Source organism: Anopheles marshallii, chromosome 3 (assembly GCF_943734725.1).
Source record: "Anopheles marshallii chromosome 3, idAnoMarsDA_429_01, whole genome shotgun sequence".
In the NCBI taxonomy this organism is placed as follows: domain Eukaryota; kingdom Metazoa; phylum Arthropoda; class Insecta; order Diptera; family Culicidae; genus Anopheles; species Anopheles marshallii.
Window position 1 is genome coordinate 17370162 of NC_071327.1, and position 21106 is coordinate 17391267.

Consider the following 21106-nt stretch of genomic DNA (forward strand, 5'->3'; position numbering starts at 1 on the left):
TTCCACAAATTTCAACTAATATTTTTTCGTAAAATGTTGAACAATATAGGAAGTACACATCGTATCCGACACATTCCCACCTGCCACTCACCTGTATAATGGACTAGCACACCGCGTTTGGGATAGATGACTTTCGTTGTCGTCCGTACAGAAACCTTTTGCGTATAATGTTAGAAGAATAGGAAGAAGGAATAGAACAACAAAGAGTGAATGAATCCGTACGGTAACGATAGCGGACAAGGATACTGCAGTTCCTGCGGCAATGTAATTAATCATACTTTGTGCAGTCTACCTACCTCAAGGCGTTCCTGTATGCTGACGATCTCGATCGGACGGCTGCTTTCGGTGCAGCTGTGAAAAAGCGTCTGGTTCGTGTTAAGATCGACCACTTGCAGATAATCTCGACACTCGTCGTCATCTACCTCGTGCCAGGGGCGAAAAAAAGGTTAAAATGTAAAGTTTCCCAAGCACCACCGGAAGCCATGCTTGCAGTTACTGCAATACAGGATTAATTTATTTTGACTTACAGCGTAATGCTAGGTCCAGCACGGTAAGCTTAATCCTTTGATGCACTCCGGCGTAGAGTGTCCACCGGCAGGTACTGTCGCCGATGTAATACTTTGGATAGCTGGGCGTCATGAGAAACCCTTGCCGGAGAGGATGCTTCAGTAATGTCCGCTGCACACTAAAAGAGCATACAGATTGAACGATAGCACAATGCCGATAAAGTTCCCAATAAAGAGGGAAGAGAGACCTCCCGGTTTGTTTGATTATCGATTTTTCTTTTTCGCTTACCTCATGTGCTTTTTGTGGGACTTGCCAAGCCGTCCGCCGTTTGGATTAAATCGTCGTGTTCCACCACCCCTGCCGTACTGTTCACCCCGATCATCCTCATCGGCATCATCTTCATCCTCGAAATCATCCTCCTCGCCGTCGTCATACCCACCGAGCGGTGGGTAGGGACCCTGACTCTCGTCGAACTCTTTCCGTACCGTTTCCTGCATTGTCTGGAACGTTCGATTGTTGAAGCTGAACGGTGGTGCACTTTCATCCACTGCAAAGCTGGTCCGGTTTTCGCCCGACAGTTGTACCGGGTCTTCCGCCGGTTCGGGAAGATCCAGCCGATCCACGTCCCAATGTCCGAGTGTCGTTTCGACGCTCACCGCACCGGTAGGTGGTAAAGGTGTACTGCTAGTGGACAATCTCGTACCCTCGCCGGATGCAGTTGTCATGGACGAGGTGACCGCGATTCGTGGAGGCGTTATCAAACCAATTACACTGATATCATCATCCGGCCGTGAACTAGCCGCTTCATCTGGCATGAGCTCGTTGTCGTAAATTTCGATGTCCTTCGTTGGTGCAGGCAGCACGACAATGTCCAGCGTTTCCGTCATATTGCTGGTGGTGTCACCGTCACCGGTGGTCGTGGAGTTCACTGCCGGTTGATCCTTCCTTCCGCCCGCACTATCCACAATTTCATTTTCCCTATCGTCGGCCACGACCTCGACGTCCTTCTTGAAGTAGTACTCATTGCCGATCTGCTTGATGTCCTCCACCACGTCCAGATTGGAGGGTAGAATTTTCAGCACGCGAAAGTCCTACGAAAACAGTGCGAGAAAATGCCATTAGCCGGAGGAAGTCTTAGCCTTGGAATGAGCCCAAAAGCGTCATTGGTGCTTACAAAACGTACAGCTTTCTTTTCGCCGTAGACAGTAATGCGGAATCGTGCTACATATTTTATTTATAGTGGACATTTATTTTATCTGTCCTCCATTTACTGGGGTATTGAGTGTGCGTGGTGCCTTGTCGTTCGGTTGATTTCTTTATTGTTCCTGCGTTATATGTTCCAGGCAAGGGTCAACAGTGATGATGGAGAAAATTAAAATAGCCAAACGACTCCCGATGGAGTTTTCGCATGCGTTCACACCGCGCTTGTTGAAGTCCGTCTTCAACCATAGAGTGTCGTTGAACGGGGAAGATCGAATAACGAAGCACAGTTTTGCAAGCAGATTTCTTTCACTGCATGAAGGGGTGAGATGGTGTTACCATGAACGTGGTTGCTAAAATACGTCCAACAAAACATGCCGACACCCAACAAATTCTGCACCAATGTGTGCACGGTCTCGCTAGAATCGAAATGCAAACACAAACCACCTGTATTTTACAACCGATATGCATTGTCACCGTTATACCGAACAGTACCCGAAATGGATAAATAAAATGAAATCTGTACAGTTTCTGGTGAAACCAGCACGATCCGCGTTACTTCACCGAACGAACCCAGTTCACTTTTTCACCGCGTGTCACCGAAACTAGTCGTGATGAAACTCCTGGTACTTTCTGTGCTTTTGTGCGCTTTGGTGGTAAGTTGCGTAACACTTGGAGCCGTATCTTTGGGAATGGGATCTAATACGTACACGGTTGTGTTCTTTGTTTCCCTACCAGGCCACCAGCACGGCCCAGTCATCCGTACGATCTCAGATGCAGAGCGCTCTCGGAAGCATGCTGGGGATCATGCGGGAAATGTCGCTCACAAACAAGGCACTCATCAGCAACGCGGACGATCAAATTGCATTAAATACGGCCTATACGGCATTGGACGATCTGTATTCACTGTTCTCTGTGTTCGGAAGCAACAACAGCGCCGGGTTACCACTGCCATCCCGTACCAAGTTGAACAGTGAATTTCCCCCTTTCCAGAACGCTGTCGCTGGGTGGGAAAATGCTCTGGACACGCGCACACCTGATGGCCTGTCCAGTGCGTTCAAAGCTATCGAAAATGCATTTTTGAGGCTAGCCGGAGTTGTGGTATCATTGTAAATTACAATTCTTCTGTAAATTACAACACGCACAATAAACGCTTGACATAATTTTACCATGGAAAACAAACCCATGTGTAGCTCTGTTTCAAGAAAAAATGTAAATTAAACATACGTGAGTTCAGTGTTCTGGGACGAGAACCTTCAAACACCTCATATCATATCACCTATGTCAATAGACGAATGGATGACGAGTGGTATCGATCAGTATGGTAGTGTATTCGTTATAGGCGCCGGTCTTCACATAACAGAGTCGGCCCAAGAAAACCAACCGGACAGACCAACCCCCATACACAGGACTGACTGATACAGGTACGGATAAATAAAATCAAAAAGAGCCATAAATGACAGGCCTCTAGTCCTCGCGAGGTTGGTTGTGCCAGTAAAGAAGACAAAACCAATACCACACTTGTCTATATTAGTTGTTCTGTTGTATCGTCCATGCAGCAAAGGAATGTCAGACAGCATGAGAATAAAATATCGGTAAGGCTACAAAAGAGTATAACAGGCTATCGCTACCGATAAGGCTACCGAAGTAGTCCAGCAGTTTTGCAAATATGGTTCGCAATGTATGCACAATTGTGTATTGACTATTTGAACATATGCAGTGCCACATGTTTCGAACGAAACCGATTTTCAACGGTTCGTTCCACGAAATTTATTCAAATGAAAATTAAACTCCAATTTTATAAAAATCCGCCTGTTACCAAGTGCAAAAGCCCTCCGATTCAATGAATCCGATCCGATTCATCTACAGAACTAGCATTTGTTATGAAAATTGCATACATTTAGGCGTTTAAGGAAAGGGAAATACTTGGGGCAAATAAAACATCGTTTTAAAAATCGCAGTCTTCGCTTGTTTAAAAAAAAAAGCTTGCCTCTAGTACACTCCCGAAAAACGAGAAACCACTACTAAATTCATCATCCCGCTCATTGCATGCTCAGATTGCGCTCATCTATAATGCAAACCAGCAAATGATGTCCTTTTGGTTGGCTTCCACCCATTTAAATTACAACGCCAGTCCTGGGCAATCAATTTGACGTTTGGGAACGGGACGGGTCCAAGGCAACTCCGTAACGGGTCTCCTTACCTGGGAGAAAACTTTCTGCCGTTGGCGGTTCCGGCTGCGGGTTGCCACCTCGGGCTCCTGCTGATTGCGATCCATATCCGTATCGTTGTGCTGCTGGTGGTGCTGATGCTGCTGTGGATGCTTTTGTTGCTGGTGCTGTTCGCGCATTGCCACCTCCTCCTCCTCCTCTTCGTCGTCGACGGGTTTGAGAATTTTCAAATTGTGAAACGAATGTACTGTGGCCGCCTGTAGCGCTTCGGCTCGTGGTTCACCGGCCCGCATCAATCGCCGATACGGGGAGGCAGACCCACCGGCAGCATAATGGCGTTCTTGGAGCGTCACCAAAGATTCGTCCCGCAAATCTTCGCCACCTTCGTTGGGATCCCGTGCTGCGGAAGGTTGTTCGTCGGAGCCGGGCACATCATTAGCGGATCCATTAGCGATACCATCGGTCGTTGGTTCGTTCGGTGTTTGGTGCCGCCAGGCGGTTCCCGAACTTCCGGCCGTCTCCGCCCCGGTACCGTATGCAGGATGGTAGCTCTCGTCGTCACCATCGGTCGAGTCCTCGTCGCTGTCACCGTCCAGCGGTTCCCAGTGGACCTCATTGCCAACGATCAGATGCTCACCGCAGTACTTGCTGATACGGAAGTCTGGAACGAATAACGAAACGGAGATTGTAGTAGCAGTGCAGAAGTGCAAAAGTGTAATTAAATACTTGACAAATTTGTGAACAATTTACTTCACGCTAAAACCACCAACCAGCCAGTGAGGGATGGAACGCAAATGGATGAGTAAATGCTGAAGCAAATCACTGTTGAACACAATACCGGAAGGTAGACTGCGGCGGTACACTGCAGCTTTCTAACCTTGGTACCAACGTTTCGTGTTTCATTCTCCAAAGGTCACTGCATGAATTATTGCTGTTGCCGTACAAAACACAAACACCACGTGTGCACGTTCCGATTCCCGAGAATCAGCATCCGATTTACATACCCATCCAGCCCGGCACAACTCGTTTAACATTATCCCTGTACCTCACTGCTTTTGGGTCGGTTTCTAACCCACATCACACATGCTTTAAAAGCCCTGATATAAATGACGGTCGGAAACAATAAGCAACTTTCGATGTAAGTACAATTAAGTCCATCAAGCTTTCATTTCTAGTTACCGCACTAATGGGGTATGCATACATAAAACAATGATATGCTGGTCGTATGTTGCCTTGCGGTACTCCTGTTACCGCATCTGGACAATGGGATTCCATTTGCAATTTGGACTTATAACGGACGTCCGGTAGCCATATTGCACTGTATGCATATCAGGAAGAGACAGTCAGTCATGTTTGGGCCAGCGTTTTTTTTTTGGTTAAATTTTAACAAACAATGTTTAGATATGTGCAAAGAGTAACCTAAAGCAAACATATCTCCTTCATGTGATTCAAAATCAAGTCGCATGTACTCGTCGATTGTTGCATTTTGAGATGCGACAAAGACTGATCCTTGTTGGTTAGACAGAACGCAACGTCTAACGAACCATCGGATAAAGGAGTTTCTGGAGTGAAATCGTTATCGATTGTTGTCCTTGAATTCTGCAAGAATATAGCTAACCATACTGCCCTAGATATAAACCGAACTAGGAAAGAACTTCCGATGACAAAAGACACGAGATCCGAGCGTTGTCTATTGTTGTCGAACTATCGATTTCGCCTCAGGGGTAAACCACCACTCGAGCTGGTAATATGGTTTTTGTTACAATTGTAAGCAAAATTTGTTGCTATTCAAATGAGAATGGTTTCCTCATCAAAATTGCTTCCGTTTGCAGTGTCTTATCAACGTTGTAAGTGTCACGTTTCTTTAGCTAATTCGACTAACTCTCTCTGGTATCTGTCATAATTCACAATAACGTAGTTGATTATCAGTCAATGGTGTCTATGGTGAAACCTACGCCTTAGCCTGCTAGATAGACACCTGAAATAGCATAACAAAACAGGACACTTTCTAATCTAACGATGCAATCACTGTCTGACACACCGTTGGACTTCGGACCCAAAATGGAACGAATGCCTTACTGTATTCTGCCACAGATGCTATCTTTCATTCATAATTACGTAAAAAAAAAAAAAACGCCAGCGTTACTAGTCAAAAGCCCGTGCTAAATGTCTCCACTTTGGCACTTCCACTTTATGGATTGCGTCGTTCATAAAGCGTCGCTTTCTCAAGTACATTAAATTAAACGCACACCGTGGTGTGCACGCGGAACGGCGGTTTCACTCAGCCGGTGCGAGCAGCACTGAAGATGGGACCGACCTTCAGCCCAGCTGGAATGATGCCAGACGCGTTTCATAAAAGCAAACGATAAGTGTCACTCGAGCTGATTGGAAAACCGTTCTACAATCTGCTCGTGCGAGCATCTAATCGGATTTTAGATATCTTTGCTAAACTGTGCTCGCTTCAGCTTCAGACGTGTGTTTTTCGGGTGCCTGACATAGGCGAGCATGGTGTGCGCTAAATTTTTTTTGTTTAAAAAAGCAGTGATCACGTAATAAAGAATGCAAAGATATTAAAAATAATCTACCACTGCTGCTGCTGCTGCACCAATCGCAGATTTACAGCCCCTAAACGTTACAGTGCGCGTCATTGAAGTATCGCAAATGCGCTGATGTTTGTTGCTTCAATTAGCAAATAACCGTTCGAAGATACACAAACATGCTGCCGAAGAGTTACGTTTCACAAAGCAAACAGAGACCATTGATTATTATGAATGATGCCATAAAATGTGTGTACAAACAAACGTGTGTGGAGCTGATGGGTGTATTCCGCGGAACATCAAACAGTCGGGAGGTTTTTGTCTATTTACAATATTTATTTGATCAAAGAAATCTCGATCGTATTGTATGTCGTGTTGCATAGTAAAATGGCGCTTTTTATCGCGTCACTATGCAAACAAAACTGAGCTGTTGGTTGAAACGAAATGGTCTAAAAGAAGAAAATAAATCTAGAACAACGAGTAACATATTTCAGTTGTATATTTAAAAAAAAACAGAACTACTAACTATGTAATGTACTGTTGATTGATATTCACCAGGAAAAAAAACACACACACTCGCATTTAAGCAAAAGAAGAATTCTATTGTTACGCAGAGTTAATTGAATTTTAATCTGTTGTTCTATGGAATATGGAATTGGTTCCTTGGAAATGGTTAGAAAGGTTTTAGCAGTCGATAATGACGTTCCGCTGACCTTTAAACATGTCCACCGAGCATCGCACATATTCAGAGTTATTCTAGCCCGTTGTCTAATCGAGGGGAGAAATTGTTGATTACCCGCCTACACAACAAGAAGTGTGATGCTGCTACTGATGCTAAGCACGTTCGTCTTCGGATACTGTTCTTCAATGGCGATCAACTGTGATAATGATTATTCCTGCACGGTTATACAACTCACCGCCAACCAGCTACGAGACCTTGCCCAATATCCGTTTGAGAAAACAAGCGTCCTTACGCTGAGGGATGCACAACTGCCAGTATTCGTCGGCTCGTCATTACACCCCAGCATACTACAGCTCAACCTGGAGAGATGTCAAATAGATAAACTAATACTACCGGCTAACGGGTCGCTCGACTACCTTATGCTAGACAGAACGATTGGAAGCATAGAAACGGCACGCAACGCACGACTCCGACACCTGTCCGTGACAAAGTGTGAGCTTTCTGCCCTGCTGCCAGCACTGATTAATTTGACTGCGTTGGAAACTATGCGCATACGGCGGATGCGAATTCCAACGTTCGACTTCGACGTGCTGCACGGGAAGGAAAAGCTGTTTGTGGTCGAGCTGAACCACGATCGTATTGAACGGCTACATCTCTCGCCGAACTGCACCTGCTGCCAGAACCTGACTGAGATCGATCTCTCCTTCAACCGCTTGGCCATGGTCGACCTTACGCTGCTCAGCAGACTGAGTGCGTTGAAAAGGCTTAGACTGAGCACGAATAAGATCGCCCAACTGTACGGTTCGCTCGAGCTGCCTTTCTTGCTAGAGCTAGACCTGCAAAGCAATCGCCTCCAGAGAATCGATCTGTGTCACTGGAACATCCGATCGTTGATGGAGCTAAACGTGGACAGCAATCGGATCGATCATATGCCCCACTGCGTTGGGAAGTTGAAGAATCTGATGAACCTTCGCATTGGGGACAATTTGCTGGTCGAGCTGGATTTTGCACCGTTCGCGGGGTTAGCGTTGTTGCACACGGATTTCAGTCACAACCGAATCAAGCAAGTTCAAAACTATCAGCTACTGTCACAGGAAGTGTATTGCTTGCTGCAAGGTAATCCTATCTGCAACTCATCAGATGTTTGCAAAGCAGCATAATTCAATTAGACCAAAATGAAGCGGGCACAGTTGCCGAACAGTACTTCGCTTCAGTTGATGCTCAGTTGCTTCAGCCGTCGATTACGTACGGCACGCATATGAAAGATGAGAATAAATAAGCTTTAGATACATTTATTTCACTGTTGACAGTTTATTTTCGTAATATCCTAAGCAGGGCATTGTTTGCATCTGTTATCGTTTTTCGTACACTGAAATTTCCATTCACCATTTTCTTGCTCTGTTTTCCATCTCCTATCCCAACTGCAGTCTACTGGGTTGCAGTGCATGTGGAAAGAGGTAACGTTGTGCGTAATATTTGCCGGTTCCAACTGTTCAATCAAATTGCAGTTGACATTGATGCCGAGCACATCGTTTGCGACTGGCACACTGATAGCTGTTATCCGATTATGCTCCGCGTTGAGGTATGTAAGCGATGGAAACCCAACGGTGCCCAACACTACGCTCGTAAGCTTATTATAGCCAACGTTCAACATTTGCAGATGCTTCATGCTGGCCAGTCTGCTCCAAATGTTGCTGTCATGTAAAGCATTTGCGGACAGATGAAGATAGCCTACGTTGGTCATCGCTTCTTCCATGCAGGTCGGTAACTGCTGAAGCGTATTGTTGTATATCGCAAAATTTAGCAGCTTGTCTAGAGTCCAACTGCAGCAGCAGAGTGTTGAGATGGAATTTACTGATAAATCGAAGAATACTAAATTACGCGTAACGAATGGACCCTCCACTTGGATGATCAGATTGTTTGAAAGGTACAACGATCCCAGGGTGTGCATGGTGTTGAAATGCGTTAAGTTTACCGTTGTCAGACGGTTGTGAGATAGGTGAAGCTCTTTCAGGTTCGGAAAATCACCGTCCGCTATGGTGCTGCAGTCAAGATGTTTGATTAGGTTGAAGTTCAGGTCAAGGCTTTCCAGCCGGTGCAGTTTGGCGAACAGGCTAATGTCAACGCTGCGTATGCGGGAGTTTGTGATCTGGATGTACTCTATACCGGGTAAGTAGATCACTGTGACAGGTACATCCTTCAATCGACTGTCATTAATGGACAGTTTATCCAAGTAGGTGTTATTTGCTTCGAATGTTATATTGGAGACATACGTTTGTTCGAAAACCAATCCAGAAAGCTTAGTATGAGATGGTAAATAAATACTGTGAACTGGTGATCGCTTAATGGATGTGCAGCTTTCGAGCATGCCTTTCTGATCAAGCAGTGCCATGCTTAGCGACGATATCTTCAGATTTACGTACGTCATGAATATGGTTTTAGCTGGTCGGTGGTTTAGTGTAAATGAACTCTCCTGTATTGGATTCCAGTCCCATACGGTGCAATCAAAATCGACACATTTCCACTGTACCGTTGCAGCACCTGACGATGCTTGAAGAAGTAACATCAACAGCCTAAAAACACATTTAATATGTATAGCCCCTATTCAGTAAGCATTAAAGACGCTCAACTATTCATACCAAACACAGCACATGCTTAAAACACACCACACTATTCAAACTGATAAAATGGTTTATAACTTCCCAAAGGTTGATCTTTTCATGAAATGAGCGAGTGCCACAGATGCATATGCCTTTTATTTAACCTAATCCAACCGCAAAACCGCAACGATGTACGATGTCATTAAAAACGAGTTATTTACGGCAGCATCAAGTTGATTGAATGTGACGACTTCCTGCGAAAAAATCCCGCGAAAATTATTGGCAGCTTCATTTTATGCTTTGCTCCTTTTATCAAATGTTCACGGAATGTTGTTTTTCTTTAGCGGCATAGCGTCCACAATTAGGTCTAGGCCTGCCAATTCTAGCTTCCTTTGACATTTATGTGCCCATGAAACATTAATTTAAGTAGTTAGCTGGAATCCAAATCCTTATTGGATTGCCTTTGGATTGAATGTTCTCGGACTCCCCGAATATAACTCTTTGTGCAGTATTAGGCAGAAAACTATCACCAACTCTCAAATTGTTCCAAAATTATAAAAATTCCATTGTCTATTATCAGCCAGAAGTTGCAGCGCCTCCAGAGCCTTCATGCTAATTTGCTCTGACTGCTATTAGACGTTAGTCTGTGGAACCGAACGATATAAGTAGTTCGGATAAATGAAATCTACACCTACAAGTGGCCGGGAATTGAAGGGACTCGGTGTAACTTTCCGGCAAGGGAGAAATCTTGGGATTTCTGGGAATTACAATTAGTTATTATGATTTTCCATTTCTATATCGCTTCAATTCGCAATTCGCAATCGCACGCATCAAAAGCATCCAAATTAACTACCATGGAAATAAATAGATGATGCAGCCAAAGTAGTAGTGATCATTGTTTCAACCGAAACTTTCTGAGAAATGGAACTATAATGATTATTGAATGCCTCCGCCCACCCTCTGCAGACTAAGCATGAACATATTAAAAATGCATTTGATAGATTAGCGGGATTAAAACAGCAAAATATAGCAAGCATTATACGCTGATCGACGACACTGACGACAGTCTATAAATTAGTCTATATTATTTTAGAGGTGCTTTTCAATTCCAATTATTCTGTTCATGATGGTCTATGACAGACTCTATGCGAAACTTAACTACACTGATTGATTTAATGAGATTTTATTTTGCCTTTAGTTGTAATAACCCACCATATAAGGTAAGGTTGCATTATATTTTTCGTTTATGACACTGCAATGATCTAATTTACGCTTCACCTACATCGCGAATCATGTTTTTTGTTTTCCTTACACGTATAATTCGTACTGATATCGCAATCAGGTGTGTTATAAAAATTACATTCCAACGGATTTCCTGCCATTTCCAGCTGCGTTAGATTTGTTGAAACTTTGTCCCAATCTACACTGCTAATGCAGTTGGAGGAAACATTTATTACGATATACTTATTGGGAACATACGGTATCTCTAACCGTGTCAATCTATTTTTACTCAAACTCAAAAGGCTCATATTCGGTGGAATACTACCGTTGTTAATAGTGACGCGCGTTAGTTTGTTATTGGTCAGTGTTAAATGGCTCAAAAATTGAAACCTTCCAAATACGTTTAGTTCATCCAAATGGAGATGATTGTAGTCAAAATTTACGTAAGAAAGATTCACTAATGTCTGCTCAAGGCAACTTGGCAGTGAGGTAAGTAGATTGTTATTGACCTGAAGACTGTTTATGTTTGGAACAACCCACTTACAACAATCCACCTTCAGCAGCCTGTTAAACGACAGGTCGAGATAATGCAGACCACTAGACAGCAAAGTGCCCGACACTGCACTGATGAGATTGTGTGATAGATCAACCTTTTCGAGAAACTTCATCGCGTTGAAGATATTCAGATTGATGCTTCGCAGCCTGTTATCCCGAAAGTACACATCAGCCAATGTCGGAAATGAAGTTTCCTGCAGCGTACAGTAGAGCGAGTGTATTCTGTTTTTGGACAGATCCAACAACGTTAAATTGTGCAACTCGGCAATTACATTCAAGTTTACCGTTTGAATAAGCGAGTGACTTATCGTGAGAACGTTCAGATCGTTCAGCTCGCGTATGGAAATCGGCAGATGGGCGAGTTTGCTGCGCTTGATCTTCAGATTCGTCACGCTACAGTTCTTCCCGAACAGTATCGAGCTAAGGAAGGTGTTTTCGAACTGCACGGCATAGAACGTTGCTCCGTTTTCTAACACAAAATTGCGTAGAGTGGACCTTTTCACGACGAGCGAGGTTTGCTTATCGTGACGCGAAGTTTCAAAGATGTCGAACAGCTTGCTGGTAGTCGACGATATTAAAAGATTTTGCAGCTCCAAGAAGATGTGAGTGCTGGGGATGTGATCCAACACAAACGTTCCTTCCTCACTCGGGTTCCAGTTCCGTATTGTACAGGTATAGTCAGCGTTACAATCAAAACTAAATTCCGTGGATGTGTGCAGCAGTGTGGACCACAAGATAACACTGAAACGAATTATTACCATTAAATATGTCACAGGAGAAAAGTACTTTAACACACCGTAAGACGATAGTCGTGCTGTCAAAACCCATTTTATGCGCACAAATGTAGTAATGCACGAGGTTGCGTACGTACAATGAAGTGATCGACAAGTGTGTAGTTATATAAACACGAGGTTGCCTAGTATTATCGTTAACAATATCCTAAATAGTCCATTGAAAGTACGTCATGCGTACATTATTACGCTGCACAATGAAGGAAATCACGCGCATTAGTATAATTAACGTCAAATTAAATGTCCATTTTCTACCACCGTCGATCTGCGCAAAGCATGTTTTTCGTTTGTTGTCAAATGTATCTACGTGTACTGACAGGGGAAAAACAAATTCAGGATCATTTTACTTAACAAGGCATCGATCGTACGTTTCGAGTGGTAGTAACCAAAGAACACCACCGCTAACCGAGGCCGGAGTGGTAATCGGTTGTCAGATGATTGAAAAATTGGAGGTGTAATATCATTTATAGACGTGCATTTCAATAAAGCCATAAACCTCGAGCTACGTGTAAGTGTTCATGATGGCTAAATTAGAACAACTTTACACAACCGATTGCTTTAATATTGACTTCTCGCAATTGCACGAACATGTATGCGGTAATCATATTTTTTTATTTAATTTAAGTCACATTTGTTGACTTTGCTTACTACACACGAAATATTGGATCTTATTAGAATACTGGCTGTAAGACTGCAATCCAACGGATTTCCTTTCATTTCCAACATCGTCAGATTTGTTGAAACTTTGTCCCAATCCACACTGCTGATGCAGTTTGAGGAAACATCTATGTACAAATCCTTATTGGGCACATACGGTATTTCCAAGCGTCGTAGTTTGTTGTTACTTAAGCTCAAATAGTTCATTTTCATCGGAATAGTACTCTTGTTCAGAGTGACGTACGTAAGTTTGTTGTTGTCCAATGTTAAATATTGCAGATTATCAAACTTTCCAAAGCGAGAGGTTTCATCCCGATGGAGTTGATTATGGTGAAAGTCCACAAACGACACATTGATCAGTGTTTGCTCTATACACCTTGGCAGAGCGAGAAAATTATTGTCATTGGCTACTAAGTTGCTTAAGCTTGGAACAACCCACTTACAACAGTCGAGCTTAAGTAGCCTGTTGAAGGACAGATCGAGAAAGTTCAAACTACTAGATACTAAAGAGCCCGACACGGCACTGATGCGATTGTGTGATAGATCGATCATTTCGAGAAACTTCATCGCGTTGAACAAGTTTATATTGACGCTTCGTAGTCTGTTTTTCCCCAGATGCATACTAATTACCGTCGGATTCATTGTCTTTTGGGTTGCAAAGTACAGAGCATGAATTCTGTTTTGCGTCAGATCCAATAGCGACAGTCTAGGCAGCTCAGCAACTACCTTTAGATTGACCGCTTGAATTAGCGAATGGCTTATTGTGAGCATGTTGAGATCCTTTAACTCGTGGATGGAAATCGGCAGATGGGCGAGTTTACTCCGCTTGATCTTTAGATTCGTCACGCTACAATTCTTCCCGAACAGTATCGAGCTAAGGAAGGTGTTTTCGAACTCCACTGTTTTAAGCGACGCATCATTCTCCAACGCAAAACTGCGTAGAGCGGACATTTTCACGATGACTGAAGATTCCATATCACGGCGCGAAGTTTCGAACAGGTCGAACAGCCCGCTGGTAGCCGACGATATTAAAAGATTGTACAGCTCCAACCTTCCGTGAGTGTTCGGGACGTGATCCAAAACGAACGTTCCTTCCTCACGTGGGTTCCAGTTCCATATCTTGCATACGTTGTACGCTTCACAATAGAAGCGCAGTGCCGCAGGTGATTGAACGAATGTTGACCACAAGGCAGCACTGAAACAAATCATTTCCTTATCATGTGTCACAGGAGAAAAGCGTTTCAACACACCTTACGATAAATGTTGTACTGCCAAAATTCATCTTGCTGCTGGTTCGTTTCACACGACGTCCTTTCGTATGTATGATCAACTATTCGGCAAAGCCTATGCAATTGACCTTCTAAATTGTTAATTTCGTGATGGCCATTAGTTTATGTGTCATTAAAAGTGCGTCATGCGTAAACCATTACACTACACAACAATATTAGCGACACAATAAAATAATTCAGATCGCACTACACGTGTGGCTGTATGCTATTCAATAACCTTACATATTTATGACTTAACAACGCATTGGACTTTCCCAGCGGCTCCCCGCGTGGTAAGCACATTAGGAGCAAAACAAAAAATTTAAATTTAACATAAACTTTTGTAAGGCATTTTTTAAGGTAAGGTTAAATTAATCAATAAAAGGTGTAATGATAATCATTACGCATAGCAATCACAATGTTATTTATTTCAGATACGGTTTTAGATACGATCGATTTAGAATAGTTTATTTTAGATTAGATTACCATACTATCTGCCCAAAAAATCACCTAAACCTAGGACCTAGGATACGAGATTTAAACTCCAATTGTTGCTGTAGATCGAAATCTTAGAAAAGTTCCATGACGCGTTAATCCTGATAAACCGTACTGCAAAGTTATGTCCTTTGCACCTCGTTACGACCTACGATACAATCGCACAGTTACTTGTTGTGTAATAAGTTTAATAAAATACATATCAGTCTACTCCAGCAGTGGAGTTGCAAGCTTTTGTCACAATTTCGTCATTTACGGTGCACTGCATTTTCTCACCTCTGCGCATTAGTGCTGTATCAAATGAGCAGTCAATCGGATTGCATTGCATATCTAGGACGGTTACATTGGCCGAAAGTGTCTTGAGATCAAACTGCTCTAACAAATTGTATGACACGTTAATTCGAAGGCCTTTCCCAGCCACCGGTACGCTCAGGCGTGTGATACGATTGTGTGACAGGTTTAGGGTGCCCAGCGAAAACGTTACAGCACTAAACACGGCACTAGTAAGCTTGTTGTAACTAAAGTCTAGTAGTTTCAACTTCTTCATACTAATTACGTTCCAAACGTTGCTATTTTCCAGCGCATTTGAATGAAGCCCCAGATAAACAACGTTGGGCATTGCCAGTTCCAGGCATGTCGGTAAACTGGATAAACCATTCTTGTTCATAGCGAAAGAAGACAGTTTGCTTACGTTCCACTCGCAAAGGTACATCGTGTCAATGCGGTTCTCGCCTAGATCAAGGAATTTTAAGCTGCGTGATACGAACGGGCCCTCAACACGCCTGATCCGATTCCTTTGAAAATCTAATGTGTCGAGCGCCTGCATGCCGTTGAAGCTGTGCAAGCTAACCGTTGTTAGTCGGTTGTTGGACAGATAGATCTCTTTAAGGTTGGAAAAATCATCACCAGAATCAACGGAGACACGCAGGAAGAGGATTTTGTTTCTGCACAGGCTAAGATGCTCCAGATGCTGCAGTTTGGCGAAGAGATTCAAATTGACGGCTTCGATGGGCGATTGTATAATTTCGAGCCTTTTCAATGCTGTGAGATGTGCAACCGTGGGCGGTACGCTCTTGAGCTGGCTCACGGAAATGCTTAGATATTCCACAAGCCCATTCACCTTTTCGAAGTACACGTCTTTCAGGTGTGTACGATCTAGCTTCAAATATGATACGTTGGTTGACGCTGGAAGCACAATACGATAGACGGGAGATTTTTCTATCTCAACAGAGATGCAACAATCAACTAACGCGTTGAGTATTCCCAGGTTGAACGAATGTTGATATAGGTTGATGAATTTTAAAATTGCAGTATTTTCAGGTACATGTGTCAGCACGAATGTGCCTTCCTCGTTCGGTGCCCATTTGGTAATAGTGCATGACATCTCGGCACACAAAAACTGGAACGCTACGATGGGCGTTGTTGCCGGTAGAAGCAGTAGCAATAAAGCGCTGAAAATAAAAAAAAAGCTTTACACAAATCTCTTCAACCAGTCGCTAAGAAAGAAGAGAAGAGAGTCATTACGTCGAACACATGGTACGAATAATGTGATTTCACAACACGACACAATGAATCTGCGACTCGTTAACGACTGCGCACACGAATATGCTCCGTTGGCACTGAACCCTGATGACTGCTGTTGTTTACTATCCCAAACAGTAAATGGAATAGAACGTACCCACTTTCGACTAGCTTTCCGTTGTTGTTTTTCTAATGTTGTTCTTCTAACACATTTAAAATCAGTTTAACACTTCCGCATTATTAATTTCGTCTAGAAGTTTTGCGAACGTAACAAATACTACCCTGCAGTGTTTCTCAACCCAACTCAACACCATCACCATGAATCTCAACACCATCGATTGCGATGTGAACATGGCAAAATGGCAACCGCCTGCTAACATTGCAAGCGACGGTGCTGAGATTCGTGGCGACATGTTTGAGTTGGGCTGTGAAACACGGAACACATTTTGGCGCAACATGGAACAAATTACCGTGAATCGTTTTACAACAGTCACACGGTGTTTATTGCATTCGTATGTCTGTGTGTGTGTATGTGAGATTGGATTAAGGTTAGTTGGACTTAAAATTGATCACACCTTATCCACTGCACGCGGTTTTGTGCTATAGGTGAAGCATCCATCCATCCATCCACAAGCCGATGCAAAGATTAATGTTTAATCACCAGCAAGTACATCAATCACAACATACGTATTTGGCGGTTTCCGCTCGTTTCGATCGGGCTGTGCTGCGGCCGCGAGTCACCGCGTGTTATTTATTCGCATTAGGATATGAGGTTTACTTTCAGCTGAAGCGAGAATTAATTGCATCCCGCTTGCCTCATTTCCATTCAGCTTGGCACAGCGTCTGTTTAGCTGATTTGCCGGAATGTAACTCGTCTCGCTCCAACTGTGAATTGTGTAGGGAAATTGTGATTGTGGATGATTCTTTCGTATTCTTTGATAACACGCTAAATCCCACAGCAAAATCATGCTCAAAACTACAAATTGTGTTGATGATGATCTTAAATAAAATTCGGAGAATATTATCCTAAGTTACCTTATTCAGAGATCGGTGAGCTGATGGATTAAATAATTTAATTATAATAATTAATGTTCATTACGAGAATCGTACATAGAAAATATGATTGAATTTCTCAGAATTATTGTACTTATTTTTTTTTATTTTAAACAAACAATGTTTGATGTTTACAATTTTTGCAACATAAAACATGCACGCTACGACTTTGATTGTAATCGATTGTTGCTTTAATGTTTTGATTCGAGCTATCTTAATTTACAGACGAGAGAATATTTCCAAGAACATCTTAAGACCCGAAAGACGAAAATCCTACCAGTTCATAACATTGACGTTATAAACTGCCCTTAGAGCACTCTGGAAACGCAGATTATTACCCACTGGCCTAACCTAACCACTCATTAGGATCTGTTCGGTTGGAAGCGCAACAACCTGACACCTTCAAATCCAACCCTTGCCGTGCTATTTTTAGCCGCGCCGCACACTAACTCCATCGCCACCAGGCACGTTCCTCTCGCTGGACGTGTCCAGTGGTCGTATACCGGTCCGGGTACGGTCCGTACGATTGATGGACGACACCGCATCCGGTGGATAGCGTCCTGGATTTCGTAACAATTTCTCCCACTTGTGCCGACCGCGCATTACCTGCCGCACCCGGCACTTTCCGTTCACGAACATCGTCTGTATGCCGGTGAACGTCACCGGACAGTGGGCAAGAAAAGCCGAACCGTCCGCATTGCACACCAGCACACCGGTTGCGTTGCTCGCGTCCGGGTACGGTACAAACACACGCCGGCATACATCTCGCCGGACAGACCTAGATCCCGCATCCAGCTGACACTCGGTGACGTGCTGTATGAGTACTCGCGCACTAGTCCGGCAGGGTCGCGTACTTCGACCACAACTTTGCGTGCGACGATTGAAGCAACGCTGCCCGGGGCAGGACATTTCGGTGGCTTTACCGCTCTCGCACACATAGTACCGGTTGCAGGAGGTTTCGTGCTCGAGTCGTAACCTGGCGACATCCGGTGGACATAGGTAGTCCGGTACGGTTGACACGTTATAGCAGCTGATCTGCCTGAACGCGATGTTATCCTGAGCTTTACTGCCGGTCAAAAAACTTGCCACCATAATCACCACTAGCAGGCGGTATGCAGTACGCTTGATGACAGGTTGTGTTACCCGCTTGACCGCTCGGTACTCGTGATGCATACTGTCACTGTAAGGTAACAGGCTATACTGACCCCAATTTGCGAGTCGTCAACTATTCTGATGCTTTCTAAGTATTAGACATTAAAAAACTGCACGCAGAAACGTGAGACAACGTACGTAACCGCTCCAATAAAATTGCGTACCAAAAGTGTGTCCAGACACTCCACAGTCGGCACACAGCTGACACATACGATCAGGGTCATTACAACGACACGAAAAACAGAAGCAAGCTGCATAACCTGCATTCGGTTGCACATTTTACCAAGTGTTGTTTATGTCTATTATGTCGGTTCGTTAGACAGTGAATGCAAGAAGGAAACAACACCAATCGTGCTCGCGTAACTATCCACTTTAACGAGAGCCAGAGTGTGCCAGTGTGGAATGGACGAAAAAAAACACACACACATGCCATTATCCAGGCTATAAATTTTATTCAATTAAACAATTTATCGCTTGAACTGTCAGCGGTTCGCTGCCGTTTTATCGGATTCGATTCCCCGCAAACAGGGATGGGATCGGGTCCAGATGTCCCGCGCTCGACCCAGTTCCGATAATCGATGATCGATTGTGGACCATGAGAACCGAATAGTTACTTCAAATGTTATCATCTCTCGTAACGATCGGCTGGCCGGGGTACGGGGTGGCCCGGTACGGTTCAGCTGCCAGTCAACTGTCACGCAAGCGCACATCGATTATCTGTCCCGGGTCAAACATTTCGCCCTGGCATTACGTTTTTTTCATAAAGTTTTCCTCAATAATCGAAACATTACTGTCCACACGTTCGACTCTTTAGCGGCGAACGCACAGCAAATGGTTGAGCTTACCGTAGCAGCTCATGCGGAAAAATACCTCATTTATCAATTCATTTTCACCGAGGAAGCAGATGGGATAGGGGGTTCTGTGTTGGAAAATGTTGTCATAGTTTCTGGAGCAATGTGCCTTCCACGGTGAAAAGTCGCATATTGGTGGTGAGGTAAGATGGATACTGGATGTCAGGTTATGTGACAATTGAAGTCGATCGGAAGCGATGAAATGAATGTACTTCATGACAACGAACCTCCATAAAGTACAGACGGAATACGCTAAAGCAGTGACATTCTCTCCATTTGCAGCTTACATGGACTACAGCGTGTAATGGTATAAATTGGTACTCAACTGGGCGGACTCGTTCAAAACCAACATCACCACTTTGTTTGGTGAACAAAAAAAAACACGAAACCCATCCACCGGCCAACACCAACCGACAAGGATCATTGAATGCGAGAATCATGTTCCGCCATAATCATTCTTCCGAGCGCTCGGCACCACCCGAAACACGTCTAACCTCACGAGGGATAGTAGCAAATTATCCGCACCACTAACCATCGTGTGTCCTTTCCACGGGAAAGGAACCAAAGTACCCACGATTGGTACGGTCAATCCAACCAGCTACCCGGTGTGCAACGCAGTGGCAGAAGGGAGCGATGGCATATCCTGCACACCAAGCAAAAAGGTTACCCCCGCACGTGAACGGAAGACACCGAAAGGACGCATCGAACTCACGGCGGAAAACACAATCAATCTTGCATCGCATCGATGCCACGCCGGTGATTTCCAATCACATTCCCCTTCCCGGGGCTAGCACAGTGCCAACCCTGGGACATGCCTGGGGAAACTCCAAAAACCCGCAAAACCCGGCACCAATCGTCTTTGTTATGCCATTGCTCAGCACCCGGTCGGGACTTTGGCTTCCGATTTTGTGTACCAAAGGACCAACGGTGACCGCGCTGCTATCGGTGCATGTCTGTCCGATTGGTTCCGATTTGCTTGCTCGCTCCGTTCGGTCCGAAAGCTAGTTCCACTATTGCCACAAACTGTCTCCCACACATACGTGTTGGTGTACCCAAATGTTTGTCAGCTGACTTGGTCGAGACCCGTGTCGGAAACGTGACTCGAAGCGAATGTGACGCTGACAGGCAGTTCTTGTCCGGTTTTAGTTTGTCCACTGTTCTCGACAGGGTTCAGAGTGCAAATAGACGAGTGTGCAGTGTAAGTGTAGTTAACTAAGATTTGACAACAACACAACTCATCCAATCTGAAGTACAAATTCCCAATATCAGCAACTTGATAGCGATCTGTTTTTAAAAACAACTCACAATGTACCATTTTTTCATTGGTCCCACCGAATAACGCATTCAAATATTCTTCCTTATGATGAAATTTAAACTCGTAACCGGTTGACAGAAATAATAATCGATTTCTTTGGTGCTTGAATACTATTGAGCTCGTCTTGTGGCATGCACTGATAGACTGAATGAAAAGTTATAACGAAATTAACATATGATATGTTCATTACTAAACAATTATGATACATTTTGTAGCCGGGTTTCTCCTTCTCATTTTATAGATCGATATTGACTTGGGAAGTGTGCAACAGTATGAATAAAAATGTCGGTGCCTGTGGTACTGAGGTCACGGTCAGGATGAAAGCGCATTATTTTGTGCATATCATATCTTCCCCCTGCTGCATGCAATCAACACTCTCCCTCCAGAAAACTTATAAGCCGCACAACTCACAGAGTGCCACACAGGAAAGGTTCTAAAATGAAGCTTGCAAAAAAAAAATCTTTATCGATTGAAGGGAAAAGGCACCGATCCGATCAGCGCTCAACCGTGCGTTGCAGGGGGGGAACCGT

The 21106-nt window shown here is 44.0% G+C and overlaps 2 protein-coding genes across 2 annotated transcripts in view; one reads left to right on the forward strand and one right to left on the reverse strand.

The window, feature by feature from the left end:
* LOC128710935 (uncharacterized) overlaps positions 1-21106 on the reverse strand; it is a 68855-nt gene that overhangs the window by 2846 nt on the left and 44903 nt on the right. Inside the window, exons 5-9 of the mRNA XM_053805799.1 lie at positions 3911-4539; positions 796-1598; positions 528-685; positions 297-418; positions 92-155 (exon numbers count right to left, since the gene is read on the reverse strand). Coding sequence (XP_053661774.1) covers positions 92-155; positions 297-418; positions 528-685; positions 796-1598; positions 3911-4539 — 1776 coding nt within the window. The remainder of the gene's footprint in view (positions 1-91; positions 156-296; positions 419-527; positions 686-795; positions 1599-3910; positions 4540-21106) is intronic.
* LOC128710937 (uncharacterized) lies at positions 2304-2820 on the forward strand. The gene is made up of 2 exons (XM_053805801.1): positions 2304-2363; positions 2446-2820. The coding sequence occupies exons 1-2, from the start codon at positions 2322-2324 to the stop codon at positions 2818-2820; spliced, it is 417 nt and encodes a 138-aa protein (XP_053661776.1). The 5' UTR covers positions 2304-2321.

Coding starts and splice junctions, on each gene's coding strand:
- LOC128710937 (XM_053805801.1), top strand. CDS start 2,322: ATGAAACTCCTGGTACTTTCTGTGCTTTTGTGCGCTTTGGTG. Junction 2,364..2,445: donor TGCTTTTGTGCGCTTTGGTG/GTAAGTTGCGTA, acceptor TTTCCCTACCAG/GCCACCAGCACGGCCCAGTC.